We start from the raw sequence: 17115 nt of genomic DNA on the forward strand, positions 1-17115 counted from the left end.
GAAAAACCAGATAATCAACTTGGCAAGTTTTAAAACTTTTCCCATGCCAGAATCACCTGAAAACGAGAAAATAGTTATGTGACATTATGCTGATGTACTGGCAACAAGGTTTCTACGCAAAATTCGAGAAAGGAATGCTTAGCCCTTATTTTCTTCAGTAATTGTCAACCTTCTTTTGTTACATGAATGCAAGTAGGAATTTTAGGAAGACCTAACACTCTGAACTGAGTTAGCGTTTGCCCTTAAGTGTCCCTTTAATGCTTCTGTTTGATATGTTGATTCATTTGATGTCTTCTTCTTGCTTTGACAATAGCAGGCACTTCTGTGACCAAAAACACCATGTTGTCATTGCCCATTCTGTTCCTATGCAGAGAGGCGGTGGGGTCATACGCAGAGAATCAGCGCATAACAGCCGTACGCAAGGTCTACCAGCGAGGCATCATCAATCCCATGATGAACATCGAGCAACTCTGGAAAGAGTACATCAATTATGAACAGGTACGGCGGGCTGTGTGGCACGCCCCGCAGGCATGAAAAAGGCCACGCTGCTTGTGTTGCTGTTGAAGAGGGGAGACCTTTTCAACAGCAGTGGCCATAATCTCGTTTGGTTCGCAACTGCTTTTTGTGTAGTTTCATTCTTTTGTCAGTCACTGTACTGACAAATTTATGTACAGTTGGTGTGTCTGCACAATTACATTGCGAGTTCTTTCTGCATGATGACCAGTTTCGGGAAGTGCTTCATGTTACGCTCAGTGCACCCTTCGAATATGTTTTAAGTTCTTTTCAAATTCCAGACACTTTCAAAGTGCGACAGCTTTCCTAGAGCTTCTAAATTTCTTTTGCTGATTCCAAATATATGCGACATATTTGAAGGGTATTTGAAGAGCAACACATTGTGTGCAACATTGTCCAATTTTAGGTGAAAGACGCGAATGTGCAGGCTAGTATAACTTTAGCGCATTTTCTAATGTAAGGGGAAAATGTGGCTGGTACGACACATCAAGAAGATATTCATTAGAGAAAAATTACTCTGCAGGCCCGTTGTTCCAAATTTAAACTGGGATGTTTGCTTGACTACTAACGAAGTGTTTCTCCTGAGCGTAAACAACACTGTACCATTGACAGTTAATAGTGCCTAAAGGGTGCACGTGCACAAGTATGCACAAACACTCTCTCTTCCTGTTTTTAATGCTCACCTTCACTTAAGAAACAAGCCACACCATGAAATGCTACCTACACCAGAAGTTTGAGCGCAGAGGAGGCAATTATTTAACAAGGAGAACAGTTTATATACCTTTTTCCTTTTTAACCAACATTTGATGTGTATAGGAGGAAGTCTGTGTAAGGTTTTGCGATGGAAAGTAAGTGTACTGGTACAACTGTGTGCAGGGCATCAACATGCTGATTGCAGAGAAGATGATCTCTGACCGTAGTCGAGAGTACATGAACGCGCGGCGTGTGGCCAAGGAGTACGAAGCGGTCACCCGGGGGCTAAACAAGAACTCGCCATCTGTGCCACCACAGGGGACACCTGAAGAAGCAAAGCAGGTGTGTTGCATTCATTCATTCACTCATTGTTTCATTCATTCATTCATTCATTCATTCCCAACTTGCAGCGACCAGCCTTCTGCTCACCCATGCCTCGCCCATTCATGGTGCTTGGCAATAGTAGTGGTAATGGCGCTTAAATTCGATAGAGGGCAGAGCAGAGGCGAAACACACAGCACACGAAAGTTTCAAGTTTACTGCGCTACTATCTCCCACCCTGATTGGAGCACAAAAACTTGGATGCAAAGAAATATGTCAGTGCTCTCAGATAGAGTCAATCTGTCACTGCAAGATTCGTGCCCTGGAAATACAGCCAGTATTTAAATGCTTCAGAAACGAAGCAGGAACATGGTTGAGTCCCCCTGCTACAGTGGCGAAGGAATCTGTGCCCTAAGCTCTTTTATTCACTTTGTTATAACAATGAAATGGGAATTTCTGCAACGTCATAATTTTGCCCTCTGCATTATGTTTCATCAAGTGTTGACCTCTTTTTCTTTGTCTGTGTGTTTGTGCATTGGTTTTGATTATGTTTCACCCCACAAAAAACATCTGCGTAAGGTTAGGTCATATCACTCTGCTACGAAGCTAGATAAGTAATATCCACATTTCTTCTAGTCTAGTCTATAGAAAACTGGAACTGGTGAAGTGCAAGAATTGTTGACTTTCTTTTTACACAATAGTGTTTTTGTGGTGCTGCAGCACTGTCAAGAAAAAGAAATAAAGAAAGGTAATACTCTAAGCCCTGGCTCACTGTAATTGCATCTAAAAATTGGGAAGGCACCTGGGGACGTATTCTGAAACGCTCCACTTCGGCGATAGTTTGCCTAGGCGACAATTTTGCCTTCAGGCGCGCGCTGTTTGGCTGGTTGAGCACAATTGAACGACGTCGGGCTCAACCAGCTAATCGGCGCGCGCTTGAGGGCGAAATTGTCGCCTCGGCGAGCTATCGCCGAAGTGGAGCGTTTCAGAATACGTCCCCTGTGCGAAAGTTGAGAAAGGCCTACAGAATAGGCCACCGTCAAAACCTTATTTCTACTTGTTGTTTGGAAACGATGTATTCTGGCCCACTGCGAAGCACCTTGCAGGGCAGTGCAAAGGTTTTCTTTTTGCAGGCATCACGCGTTGGTATTGTGGAGAGTGTGAGCTACTGCTTGTAAAAAGGCAGAACATCTTACTGTTGAAAGGTGGCCTCTGCACAAGGAAAACTTTGTGTGCCTTCTTGCGTGCCTTTTCTCTCTCCAGCCATGTGCCCTGTTACCTTTGTCCTGTGACCGCAGTCCATAGTCAGCCTTACATTCTGTCCATTTAAGCATGCCGTTGGCCTGTGGTAACGCAGACTTGGATAAGTGATAATTCTAATTTGCTTCTTATTGCCTTACTTTTAATTTTTATTTTGCCTGAGGTAAGAGAGATGAATTGCACCATACTTGTGTGTCAGTTTAGAACATTGGAAATGAGTTTTGCACCATGTGCCACCCTAGGGTGAAAATTATGGGCTTCCTGTGGAAAGCTGAAGCTGCCAGCTGGTGTCGAGGACGGCTTTTGTAGCTGTAGGTTTTCAGTAGGACTACATCCTTTGACTAAGAAGGCAAACTGCTTCGAATATTATGGTAGCTTGCAAAACAGTCGGTGTTGCTGGGACAGTGGCTGCAATTTTCATGCGTGAATGGGAGCTTCCTGGAGCATTCAGCTTTGTCTGAGAACTGCTCTCTGCAGCACATTTTTTTCTAAGAGATGGTGGCAGGCAGACATGTTTTGTTTGTTAGACAACTACTCATGTTTTCTTACTGCATCTTTCTCTTGTGCAAGTGCCCCGTTGTGAAATTGTGGCAAACCAGCTTGGAGAGGTTAATTCAAACAAATCTCAACATTTTGGCTGTTCTGCTTTGATTTCAATTCACTTTGAAGCTGCCTTATTAAAAAAAGTCTTTCAATTCAGACTTTTGGCTGCTTGGTGGTGCAAAGAAATGCAGTTGCATAGGGTTGCTGTATATGGAGAAATACAGCTGGTCAAAAACACTTATAAGATTTGAATAGTCCAGACACGTGCACATATGAAAATTAGACTCCTGTATGTGTTAGCAGGGGCTACTACGAGGTAGCCCTGCTACCTCGTAGGGTAGTGGCAGGGTTGTGGATCCGATTCATAATAAAAGTTACCAGCAGAAAATTAGAGACTTATAGACAGGACACAAAGATGCCAAATGTTGCATCTGATAACATGAATGTGCATGCTCAACGACTTTCTTCTTTCAGTGAGGAACCCAGTTGTGCCAGTTTGTATAATAACCTGTAAATCTATTGTGGGCCATGTTTTGTTTAACTTTATATTCCAAACTAACTCATGATAGTTGAAGCAAGAATCTGTGCTCCTTGGGAGCTTTAATAAAAGCTAGTCAGCTTAGCTGACACTGTGTTCTCAAATACTTTGTTGAGTGCCAACACTCACTACCTGTGACTTGCAGGTGGAGCTATGGAAAAAATACATTGCTTGGGAGAAAAGCAATCCCCTCAGAACAGATGACCATGCCCTCATCACTAAGCGAGGTAAGCTGCCCATAAGGGTTTGGTTGATCTCATTTCGTAGGAAGTGGTGCTTGTAATTGGATAGTGAATGCATTATGAACGCACCGAACTTGCTTCCGTGAAGTAGGAGACACACGGTACGATTCGGCGTCCGATACGGTGTCCAACGCGCCAAAACAGCAGCTGGATCTAAAGCGTCTTGCCTTGCCATAGCGCCAGATCGGACATCCAGCGTGCAAAAAAAGTAGGCGACACGCAGTACGATTCGGCGTCCGATATGGTGTCCGACTCGCTGGAACAGCAGCTGCATCCGAGGCGTTTTGCTGTGCCGTAGCGCTGAATTGGATGCCTGGCGTGCAGCAAAAGTAGGTGACACGTGGTATGATTCGGTGCCCGACACACTGTAAAGGCAGCTGTATCCGAGGCGTTTTGCCGTGCTGTAGCGCGGGATTAGACACCTGGTGTGCGAGTAGGAGACACATGGTACGATTCAGCGTCCGATGCGGTGTTCGACGCGCCAAAACCGAGCCATTTTGCCGTGCTGTAGCACCGTAATGGACGTCTGTGCATGCCAGGTGTCCGATGTGGCGCTACGGCTCGGCAAAACTCCTCGGATCCGGCATGTCGGACGCCGTATCAGACGCTGAATCATACCGTGTGTCTCCTACTTTCTGGCGGTGGCCATGGAAAAACAAGATCACTAAAAATGTTACCCTGCTTAATGAAAGTACACCCCAATTATGCACCAATTTTCCTGAAAAATAAAGTCGATCATTATGCGAGTAAATACGGTAAATACATCTATGTAAATGCACAAGAAATTGGTTGGGTAGACGGCCCCTGCTGTAGCTCAATTAGCAGAGCATTACACACATAATGGAGGTTGTGGGTTCGGCTCCCACTAGCTGGAAATGGTTGTATCTCCCAGTTTTATTTTCCATTGTAGGGAATATACCGTAAAAACCGGAATATATGTCGGACCAGGAATATAGGTTGACTCCCCCAAACTTTAATTCTAAAAATAAAAAAATTCAACAACTATTATAAACTGTTAAAAATTACGTTGAACTGGAATATAGGACTGGAATTTTGCGTTTCAGCTTTATTAGTAATTCTGTATTTCGGGCAATTTCCGCTAAAGTCTGATTAATCTGTCGGCTACTCTATGTCTCCTTATATTAGTGTGCATGCTTAAGCTTTTTTTTTTCTTTTCTCCCCCAACTTTGGCACCACCTCATAATTGTGACTGCCTTATAATTGAATAAATACAGGTAATCCAGTTTACTTTACAGCATGCCTCGATAATCATATTGTGGTTTTGGCATGTAAAACCGCACAGTTTAATTAAATAACTTTTTGGCCTCGCATGGCTGTTACTAAACCTCAAGCCCCTCAGTTCCTCCAATAGTTCTCACTTTTCTCAGCCATGACTTTTCATGGGCAGTAATGCACACTCCACAAATTAACAAATTACCACACACGGCAGTGATTGCTGTTCAGCCTGGCTGACTGCACGAAGAAAATTAAAAAGCAGTGCACCCCCGCCTGGTTTTCTTGCGTGCCCGCAGTGATGTTTGCGTACGAGCAGTGCCTGCTGTGCCTGGGCCACCACCCGGACGTCTGGTACGAGGCAGCCCTCTTCCTCGAGCAGTCCAGCAAGCTGCTCACCGACAAAGGAGACCTGAACGCTGGCAAGCTCTTCTCAGACGAGGCTGCTGCCATCTACGAGCGCGCCACCACCACTCTGCTGCGGAAGAACACCCTCCTCTACTTTGCCTACGCCGACTTCGAAGAGGTGGGTATACAGAGTAGGAGTTTTCCTTAGCCACCTGAAGGCTTGTTTATAGATCAACGTAACATCCACATGCATATGTGGCATTGTGACATTATGCTGGGAAAGGCGAGCGCCTGGCACGCTGGTGTGGCTGTCATAACTCGCATTCTTTGTTATGTTTGTGATGTGCTGGTTGAACCAATGTCGACAGAAAACATAAGGCTTAACCTCAATCACTTGCATTAACCAGAATGCACCGCGGGCATGACTAGAAGAGCAAATGTAACACTGGCGGAGAAAACAGCTGCTGTGCTTGCACAAAATGTGATGATTGGTAAAGCACACTATATACCATATAGGCTCGTGTAAGGGTGGTACTTTTTTTTTTGGCGAGGTGCAGCCCTTAAACGAGACGGGGCCATTCGGTCGAATTTTTCCAATTGCGAGTATGAAATCTTTCATGATTATCCATGATCGCCCACCTAGACAAAAGCAAATGCTGTCCTTTTCATAATGAATTTATTTATTCATTAATTCATGCATGCCCAGAACTTGGCTACTTGTCTTTGCTATCACTGCCACGGAGAAACATGAAGGCGCCAGCTCCGTCATGGCCGTGCCCTGGACGCCGAAGGCCAAAATGCAGTTCTCGCTGCAGTGTGCCAAACTATGCTGCGCGTAAAAATTCGCTGAACGCATGTGGGCGGGATCAGCGCACCGAACACAATTACTTCTCGGTTGGAATTTTCTTCCTCTAAATTTTAGGCTGTCATGTTTAGGGGTGTGGCTGTTCACACAGATGTGGCTTTTACACGCTTTTATGTGGTAATGTAGGGGCCGGCCTGTGGGCCGAGCACCCAAATTCAAAAGAGCACACGTTGCATCCGTCCATCCATTGCTGCGTTCTGCCAGTCCTTGATGTCAGTTCGACAACAAACTATAAAAACGGTGCGATTCAGCAGAACGCTTGGCGTGGCGGACTTTGACTGGCATGCGGAAGTGGCCAGTATTGGTTTGGAGCAATCTACTTAATCAATAATTTATTTTATTCGTATGGCCATGAGGGCATTACAGATAAGGGTGGTAATCGTACAGTATGAGTGACAGCATTTTTGAAGGCAACAGTGTCAGTGACGGCAGCGACTGAAGCAGAAAGGTGGTTCCAATCACTGCTAGTGCTGGGGGGGGGGGTCAAAAGAGTCAAAGTGCAATCAAACATTGTTATAGTGAATATGGATATAAGAAACTATTGGATATATTGAAGTAAACCTATAATGTTGATATCAGCATAAAACAAATTTATGCTTATAACAAACATTGGATATAACGAAGCTATCTTTGTGTCAGGTGCGACTTTATATAATGAGGTTTGACTGTGCGCATTAATGCGACACATGGCAACACAACATTGAAGCAATTATTATACAGCATGATATGTTTCTTAAGTAGCTCAAACGAAAGCTGGTCTTTCAAAACTAGGTTAGTGTGGTAAGGTTTAGGTAACAGACACAGATGTGAACAGCTATGGCATGATGACAGTATGTGTAGCAACGAAGTTAGCCTTCATATAGGAGTACACTGGTGGTATGGCAATAATCAGTATAGTATATAAGACAAGCAACCTGATTCTGAGCGACTTTGAGAGCATGAATTAAAATGTGTCAGTAGGATCTCCAAATGGAAGACATACTCAAGTTTAGGTCTCATGAGGGACTTGTAGGCTGTTAGCTTGAGATTTGCAGGAACACTATAAAAAAAAAAAAACAACAACTTTGGTCTATAGATATCCAAGCATGCAGATATCTATGCCAAAATTTTGGCACTTGTGACACTGCAACCTGTGACACTGCTACAGAGACTTGAAGTCTGGGCTTTAATCGTTCTTGCTTATTTTTTCATTTCTGCAGAGTCGTATGAAGCACGACAAGGTTCATCAAGTGTACAACAAGTTCATTGAAATTCCAGACATCGACCCAACACTGGTGAGGAGGCATGCTGCAGTTCATTAAATCACGATTGAAAGATTGGGTCACTGACCAAATCAAAACAAAAAAATTCCAATATTTCAGGCTTCATACAGAACCCTTGTTCATCTTGCTGAACGAAACTTCTGTGTGGAACCCGAAACATCGGAAGTGTTTTTTTTTACTTGGTCTGTGACAATCTTTCAGTCATGCTTTTACCTGAACAGACGGTCTTCTGTCATACTCTTGACTTCATCAGTGAGTTTGTTAGCTCGTGGTTTGTATAGCTGGCTGGATCTTGAGACAAACTGGTGGATATCTCTCGCAATGTTAATCAAGCACCTGAATTACAAGACATTTTCAAATAACAAGACGTACTTCATTGTAGAAGTCGCTTTGTTTAAATATTGCCCTGACAACCACACTCATTACAGAAGGACATGTGTACTCAACGTCTTAATTTCACATGCGCAACGGAGCTTCTTAGCTGTGTTTAATTGGCATTTAAATGTAACAGTGTGTTTGATTACTTCTACAAAATGATGTGGTCTGAGGCTGCACACAGCGCCTACTTCGAAACTCTCTGTTCCATATTGTTACTGTTATACAGTGCGTGCATAAATAAGGAAGCCAGCTATAAGGGCTTTACCATCTAAACCACTTGATCATTTATGCCTAAACTTAGCTCAGAGAAAGCATGTTGCTATGCATGCTTTTTAGCTTACCACGTTTGGTTCTAGTGGCTGCCTGTCTCACCCAAAGTAGGTCAGAACTATGCATTGTCTGTCATGATATGTGATGAAGAGCGTATCTCATTATCTGAGATCTGATTATAATACGTCAAAATACGGTTTATGCAGTGTTTAGTTGTAGAAGTGACAGGTGGCACCTGCGTTCCCTTCACTGAGGCAATTACTGTTTCAGTTCCACATCACGGCAGATGTGTTGTTGAAAATTATTTTGGACAAAGCAGCCAGGCAGCACAACCAAACAGGGTACTAAACCAAATGCGCCACGGAATGGTGCCTCTGCATAAAATTTGAGTGTAACCTGAAACAGTGTGTAGCCACAGTAGACGTTTGCACCTGACTGTATACGTCTACAAAGGGAGCAGAGTTGCACAGGAATCTGCCATCTTGCCCTGAAAGTCAACTGTGGCTGTTCATGCACCCCAGGGGCCAGACTCGGTGCAACGCGAGCGACGAGGGCGTGTTCGACCTGTTTACATAAGGGCCACTTGATTGCAAGCTAAACATACTTGAGAAATTGCAGTTGCTCAATGTGTTTGCAACGGATAGAAATATCTCATTGCACATGGCTGAGGCACAGCCTATTGCGGGATCTTTCAATGCATGCAGCGCAGCAGGGCCATCTGTTGCAGCCCACACAAAACATCAACCCTGAATAAGAAGTAAACAAGCAAAAAAGAAACAAGAACTAATAAAACGTTGATTGCCAATATCAAGCACTGAACAACAGAAAGGCAAGACAGACCAACAGTAGGAGCATTCGTGTGGGCATTGGTACTTCAAAGATGCTAAACCGTGGCAATGCGGTAGCGTTGCCACTCCCAACTTTGATCACCTGGCATTAGTGGCGGTTTTTCTGTGGTGCATGGTTGCTTTTTGAATCAAATGACCCCACACTGGGCAGATGGGAGCTCACAAAGCAGATGCGAAACAAATTTGCAGCTTTGCTTTCCTTGGGAGCAATAGGTACTCTGTTGTGCCTGGCTCTCTTAGTTGACACATTTGGTACACGTATACCGTGGAATCTCGTCAAACCAGCCGAGCTGTGAGATACTCTGTGGTCTCGCACATACCTCTGTTTGCTGCTCTCTTTTCCAGGCGTACGTCCAGTACATGAAGTTTGCGCGAAGGGCCGAGGGCATCAAGACGGCACGAGTGGTGTTCAAGAAGGCGCGGGAAGACGCTCGAAGTGGCCACCAGGTGTACGTTGCAGCTGCACTCATGGAGTACTACTGCAGCAAGGTGCGTTCTTCTGCAGTAATTCGACCTCAGCAGTTCCATTAAGCAGTACTATACTCTGTTTTCTACTTAGCACGCAGTGCTGCAGAACCAACGAAAATTGTGCGGTTGTAAGAGTTCATGCGTTTTGCTGTGCGATTCTTTTTTACCTGCAACATTTTCTACGATATAAGTAATTCATACCGCGTGGTGTTTTTAGATGATACTGAACTTTTAAAAATCACGTCTGGCAGATAGCACATTTCTAGTCCTTGAGCTGGAATACTCGAAGAGACGGAAATTACTTGCATGAGAAATCGAAACGTATTATCAAAATCTTGCTGATGACCTTTTTAATTACTTTTTGGCACATGTTGCAATTTAATAATCGTAGCTGATGAGTTTGCAAGGCGTATTCACGTGAAACAATTTCCCAGGATGGCACCAGTTTCGAGATATTCATTCCCAAAGTGGACAAGAAAATACATTGGCGGTTCAGTTACTGTGTTTCAATGCATAAAACAATGTTTTGTTTAAAAAGTAAGCGGAACAGAAGTGTTTTCTTTACCGCTAGTTTGACGGCACATATCTCGGAACTGGTGCCATCCTCAGAATTCGTTCCAAGTCGATATGCCTTGCAAACTCATGAGTTTACAATTCATAGATTGAAATATGCGATAAATTAATTAGTACAAACTGAATTTGTGCACTTCTGGTAATTAGTCGATTGTGCATTTTAATTTCTTGTCAAAGCAATGTCCGCCTCTTTAAGCAATCCATATCAAGGATTAGAATTTATCTGCCACGTGAGATTTTTAATAGGTATGTATGGTTAAAAAAAAAAGAAACACTCGTACATTACAATTGTAAATTTGTGACGTAAGAGCATATCTAATCACGTATTTGTGCACTTCTGTGCTTCCAGTATGTGGCATACCGTGTTTTCGTAGCGAGTGCGAGTGGTGCGTTGTGGCCGCGGGTTGCGGAACGTGGGGATATTTATGTACGATTTGTTCTATCACTGTGTAATTCCACAGAAAACAAGGCCAGCAGCCAGCACACCTGTAGGGATAGTAAAGATCGGAGTGCCGTCCTGCGTATGAGTTATTCGGCAAGACAGCAGCAGCAGTGAGAAAGAGGCAATGAAAGCTTCAGTAAAAATGTTTCTCAATTGGCGGTCATCTGCGATAACCACTGCACCTAAAGAGGTTAAAAGTCAATGCTCGAAAATGCGGATTTTAAAGCGACGCTTTCTTTACCCCTTCTTTCGACTTTCCCGCTGCTGCTACTCCTACACGTCGTATAGGGGGGTGGTTCAGGAGCCCGGCAGAGAGGAAAGGCGATGGAAGAAACTCATTTGGACCTTTCCATCACCTCACCACAATGCCCTTCGGAGCTCCCTGGGTGTCGCCACAATACCCTCTTGATAGCTGTAATAGTCTCTGACCACCCGCAAAAGCATTGCCGAAGCTACAGTGCTTACCTTCTTACTACTTCCCCTACTATCATTCCATCTACTTAACGAAGTAGATAGAATGGTAGTGAGGAGGTAGGGAGAGGAGGCAGACAATGGGTAGAACCGATGCAGTCACGAAACGAGTGAGTTGCCACTCTTCGCTCGCAGCTCGCATACGTGGAGAAAGGGCGGGAGAGGGAAAGGTGACATAAGAAGGCAAGGAAATGGTACTTACTAGACATGCAGTGGTTGCCGTCAAACTGGATAAATTTAAGTTTAAGGTACGGTATGGTACATTTCTACTGTTTCTGAAAAATAAACACCGCACAAATTTCTTGACTGGACAACTGCACTGTGGCGTCTAGGAACGCTACGGAAATGGCCTGCATGTCAAATCAACAGCTTTGCAGCTGTGGCATTGCTGGAGGTCGCGGGTTCGATCTCTATCGCGGCAGCCACATTTAAAAAATACAAAAACGCTCGTGTACTTAGATTTAGGTGCATGTTAAAGAACCAGGGGGCCAAAATTAATCTGGAGTCCGCCACTACGGCATGCCTGGCAATCTGGTTGTGGTTTTGGCACGTACAGCCCCATAATTAAATGAAAGTTTAACACTTATGTCAAAATACGATGGGCTGTTGAGGTAATGACAATGCTAACCTTTTCGGAAGTTATGAGCAGTGGCGCACAACAATGCCTGAAGCAAGCACGTCTTGCTGTGTGTACTGTGTACTATGCAGACAAGCAGCAGTGGTGTACGCAAGGCAACATTTAACATCAACTCCCCTCTCTTGTATTGTACTAAACGCTGAAGAAATTAAACATTTGCCGTATGACGTCGCCGCTAATTATCGTCAATCAATGCAAACAGCACAGAAAGCTTCCCTTACACCGATTCCCCACAGTGCTGGGATCCGCATCATTTTTTTGTTTGGTTACTTTTTGGGCAAGTCCTGACTGGTGGTGAACTTGCACTTTTCTCTCACAGGAGAAGACTGTGGCCTTCAAAATATTTGAGCTGGGCCTCAAAAAGTACGGGGACAACTCGGACTACATCATGGCCTACGTAGACTACCTCTCACATCTGAATGGTCAGCGAAATTTCTCAGCTGCGGTTAATTGCTTCTTTGCATTATTCACTTTCATTCCGTTGTCTCTGTGCTTTGGGGGCACCTAGTGAATATGGGCTTGGCTTGGCTCGGCACATTGTATCCAAAGTCATATGGGCTTGGTTGGACACATTGCAGCCAAAGTTACATGTGCTTCACTTGGCTTTCATGGGTATGGCTCCAAAGTTACGTGTGCTCTGTTTAAAAAAAAAATTATTAGAGAAAGAATTGCATAACTGTCTGAGTGGCAAGGGAAAGCTATAAGGTTGTGCAGACAGAATATACGTGTTGGAATGTATGTGAAAAAAACCAAGCTATACTGAAGTGGTTAATGAAATCCTATGACAAGTAGATGCGATGTCTACAGTTGTGTTTATTTTCATCCTATGCAACATGCAATGTTAACGTGGATGCACTACACCATTGACAAGCTATGGAGAAATGCAAACACCAAATCAGTCAGAAGCACAATGCAATACATCTGTGCAGTGATGTCATGACGACAAAGTCTATGCGTGACACTTGTTGACGGGAAAATGGTGATGAGGTTTGTATGTATAGCGAAGTACGCCACGCAGACCGAGGGTGGTATTTTCAGGCAATCATTTTCAGAGATACTTTCGTGAGCCTCGGTACTGGATGTGTCAGAGTATACAGCCAACAGCGCTCTTGGCACTGTGGGAAAATAACGAGCTTTGCACCGTGCAGTGACTGATATGCAGATGCGTCCAGTGCCGAGTCTAGTGCAGTCTTGCGAAAGTAAAAGTATCTTTGAAAGTGAATGCCTGAGAATACAGTCCCAATATGATTTCAGTTTCTTAACATTTATTAGGACACCTTTCTTATTTCATGTGGTGCTTTTCTGTAAGGCTATGAGATGTAATAAGTAAGCCTACATGAATCCATCTTACCACCCAATACAAAGGGAAGAAACTAAAGCATTAAAGATTGGCTCAACGTGAATTGAAATAGGTTGAAACGCAATTCTGTGTTGCAAGAACAACGGAAAACACCAAATAAATCACTCAACAAAGAATATGTCCAAGGACAATATTGTGTGAATGTCGCCCAGCGGATATAAAGAAATATCTTTGTGTAATTGCTTTCTGCTTTCGTGGTAGGGGATCAATGAAATAATCTTTCTCTGTGTCCGTTCTATCAGTTAACTTAGTGCGCATACTTGTTTCTTTTATGGAGTTGTCCAAAAGCACCCTCACCTTATAATCATGGCGCCTTATTCTCCAAATTTTTTCATTATTTTCTGACCATTTCAGCACAGTCACACCATGGCACTTTTTGTACTGTGTATCGTTTTGGAACAGACATATTACGTGTGTTGGTGGAGTGCTGACATTGTTAAATGACGTGTTGCGCTGCAGTCATTTTGAGAGGCCAAGGTTTGCATGCGCATTGACTGAAATGTCTGATTCTTCTTGATCTCTCTCTCTCTCTTTTTTTCATGTTGGAAACAGAGGACAACAACACAAGGGTGCTGTTCGAAAGGGTGCTCACATCAGGTTCACTGCCACCAGAAAAGTCGGTGTAAGTTGGTGTGCCCGCTGTCATGTGACCAACCTCTGTTTTGGTTTGAACTTTACTGGCTCACCTTTTCACCTCGCCTTGATCTGTGTACAAAAGTTGCAATGGACACCCTTGAACTTTTAAGGTAACAGCAGCTTAGCATGCTTTTTAAATGTCAGACACTGAAACGTTTTTGGCTTGGCATTGCTTGCAATCCACTCCGCTCTCATTGCGTTGGCTCTGAAAAAAAAAATGCTTATTTCATGTTTTGTAGTTTGTTGCGAAGACATGAGCAATGCGTAGTCAGCTTGGCTGCAAAACAGCCCTGAGGTCATACCATTACGTACTGCTGAATTGGCTCGGCAAAATAATAAATTAAATTCTGGGTTTCCATGTGCCAAAACCACAATCTGATTGTGAGGAACATGGGGGGCTCCAGGTTAATTTTGACCGCCTTTGGTTTTTTAATGTGCACACAATGCACAGTACACGAGGCTTACTATGCATCTTCATTTGAAAAGAGTGGCTTTTTTGGCACTGTAGAAGCGTAAGGTACTAATTAATACAGCTCAAATTGTTTTTCTCTTCAGTATCCATTTGATACACTGTAAAACTGAAAGAATAACTAACGCAAACGAACACGAGGACAAGAAAAAAAGAAGCGCAAAGTACTAGGAGGGACCAGTAATGTGATGTCAAAACTTTGTTGAAACAGCGCACGTCGCTATGCCAGCAACTTGCTGTGTCTGTCACGATTTTCTGGCACTGAATTCCCTCTCGAATGGATGTGTTTTCTGACACAAATCACGGTGCTCTCATTCTAGGGAGATTTGGAATCGGTTCCTGGAATTTGAGTCCAACATCGGCGACCTCTCGAGCATTCTCAAGGTTGAGAAGCGGAGGGCTGCTGCTATCGAAAAGGTGAGCTCCCGACCGCCCCGATTCAGTCAGTCCGGTTGAATGAGCGATTGACCTTCCGTGGCATGCCCTCCTTCGGCACAAGTGTTTTTGTGTGGTTGAGAAGAGGTGAAATGTTTCTCGGGCTGCGTGGCTTATTAGCAAGAGCAGTGGCCCAAAATTTTTCCCCCACTTTACTGGGCGCCTCTTGATCGAGTGATATCGGTGTGAATCTTCAACTGCTTTTGCCCATGACAAATAATTGATCATATACTTTTGCTGTGATCAGGCTAGAGCATGCACCAAGAGAATATTTCCCCGTAGGATCGACTGATGCTTATCTAAATTCCAAGCTGATTGATGAAGTAGTAGACAAATTTAACTTCTCTGTGAACTTTGTCCTGGCAAAACTTTTTCGCTCAACTGTATCTGTTCATGTAAACTTTGATTTTTCGGAGCATTGTTGTCCCGGGTGTTTTGTTTTGTGAATATCTACTATCATTTGTCATTGCTTAAGCCTTTGTTATGTCTTGCCTGCCTCTTGTTATGCCTGAAGTGCTAGAACTTTGTTTCATTTTGTACAAGGCCATGATAATTGCGTCAGAAGGGCCGTGGACTACGTCTTGCTTGCCTTCAGTCCCGACACTCCAAATGAAACCCGAAATGAACTGAACTAACGCAAAATGAGAAAGATGTTTGTTGGTCATCTTGAAAATCTGTAAATGCAGTCAGAAGCTTGGTTTAATTGAAGTGTATTGTGTCTGTAGAAACCTAGAACTTCTCAAACGGCTCAATTTAAGATGGAGTTTCACTGATATGCCTTGTCATAGTTGTTTCTTTTGCTGTGAAATTTTCTGGGAGGTTTCTGTAAAAGTGTCAGTGCGTGGTTCTACTTGTTTATGTGACCATTAGGTGGATGCATGTAGTTCCGGTTTTGTGTACTACATATTGCATGACTGTACATAAAGGTCATCGCTCAATTTCCTTTGCCATGAAATTGAACCTTGTGGCATTTTGCTGTGGATAGCAGTCTTGATGACACTCTTAAAACTTGTTTCAGCTCAAGGAGTTTGAGGGCAAGGAGACTGCGCTGCTAGTGGACCGGTACCGGTTCATGGACCTCTACCCCTGCAGCCCACAGGAACTGAAGTCGCTAGGATACAGGGTGAGTTTTGTAGCATTTTTATGTGCTGGCCTGTTTGACATAACAGGCGTGACAAGCTAGTGTGGCAACTTAATGGTGGCATCGCAACCTGACCTTTGTTCTTGCATAATTTCCGTCTTACAAGGGCTCCTCACAATGGCTAGAGTGACATTTTTGGTTTTGCAGAAGCATAATTTGCTGCTAATGCAGCTTACCATATATTCTCGTGTAAGGGACCCCTTTTATTGCAATAGTAATTACATTATAACTTCTTTAATTCGTTTTGAGGAGGAAAAAAGAAAGTCAGAAAAATGTACTACTAACTGGAAAAAATGTACTATGCAAAATCACTACAAAATTTGGCAAACTCAACTTTAGTTGACGTTTACATAATGTGTAGCATTGCGTGAATTGTTGCAGCATGAGATGTGGACGCGCGTCGATCTGGTGGGGCCGAGACGCGCATTTTAGTTTTTGCAGCTTCGGCAAAGTTATGCTAACGCTCCTCGAGTTTTGATGTGTCCATTCGGCAAGAATCGTTGCAGTGCGAAGACGCAAACGCGCGCTAAACTGTGGCCACCCAATGGCCACAGGTGCATGTTGGTTACGGGAAACCGAAACGAAATCGAGCTGCCGGGCGATGCCAGAATACGATGCCACCATCAGGGAACAAGAATACAGGGAACGGGAATACTGTGTACATAGCTAAGTACCCAAGAATATGGACATTAGAACAGCCGCTGCTGTCACGCAATTGGTCGTGCAATGCATGCATAATGCAGAGGGCATAGGTTCGGCTACCAGTGGCGGCAAGTTGCTTTCTCGTCCATTTTAATTTCCCTTTAGCTTATCATTTTTACCCTCCTGTTAAAAAAACATCAAATAATTTCCCCTATGCTTTTCTTGGCTGCATTGTCTGTTGGCTTCGTATGGTTGTGGCTGAAAAAAAAAAATAATAATCAGGGCCCCTCAGTTCCCCTTCTTCTCGCTCACAAGCCGTGCAATGTTTCCCGATTGTTGAGTGTGCTGTGACCACTTTGTTGACAGGACGTGACGCGGCTGCCCGTGGTGGTGTCGTCTGCGCCAGCGTCAAAGCGTGAGGTGCGCGAGGAGACTGCAACAGATAAGCAGAACCCCGTGTTCCCCCGCCCTGACACGGGACAGATGATCCCCTTCAAGCCCAAGCAGATCTGCCGTGAGTCAAAACA

The 17115-nt window shown here is 43.9% G+C and overlaps 1 protein-coding gene across 3 annotated transcripts in view; it reads left to right on the forward strand.

The window, feature by feature from the left end:
• The window catches only part of LOC119464476 (cleavage stimulation factor subunit 3-like), a 70152-nt gene that overhangs the window by 40118 nt on the left and 12919 nt on the right, over window positions 1–17115 (forward strand). For all 3 annotated transcript variants that reach the window (XM_037725466.2, XM_037725467.2, XM_049656305.1), the window contains 11 exons: window positions 372–498; window positions 1390–1548; window positions 4014–4095; window positions 5643–5869; window positions 7756–7830; window positions 9660–9803; window positions 12225–12327; window positions 13818–13887; window positions 14691–14787; window positions 15824–15928; window positions 16955–17102. In XM_037725466.2, coding sequence (XP_037581394.1) covers window positions 372–498; window positions 1390–1548; window positions 4014–4095; window positions 5643–5869; window positions 7756–7830; window positions 9660–9803; window positions 12225–12327; window positions 13818–13887; window positions 14691–14787; window positions 15824–15928; window positions 16955–17102 — 1337 coding nt within the window. The remainder of the gene's footprint in view (window positions 1–371; window positions 499–1389; window positions 1549–4013; window positions 4096–5642; window positions 5870–7755; window positions 7831–9659; window positions 9804–12224; window positions 12328–13817; window positions 13888–14690; window positions 14788–15823; window positions 15929–16954; window positions 17103–17115) is intronic.

Source organism: Dermacentor silvarum, chromosome 9 (assembly GCF_013339745.2).
Source record: "Dermacentor silvarum isolate Dsil-2018 chromosome 9, BIME_Dsil_1.4, whole genome shotgun sequence".
NCBI classification, from domain to species: domain Eukaryota; kingdom Metazoa; phylum Arthropoda; class Arachnida; order Ixodida; family Ixodidae; genus Dermacentor; species Dermacentor silvarum.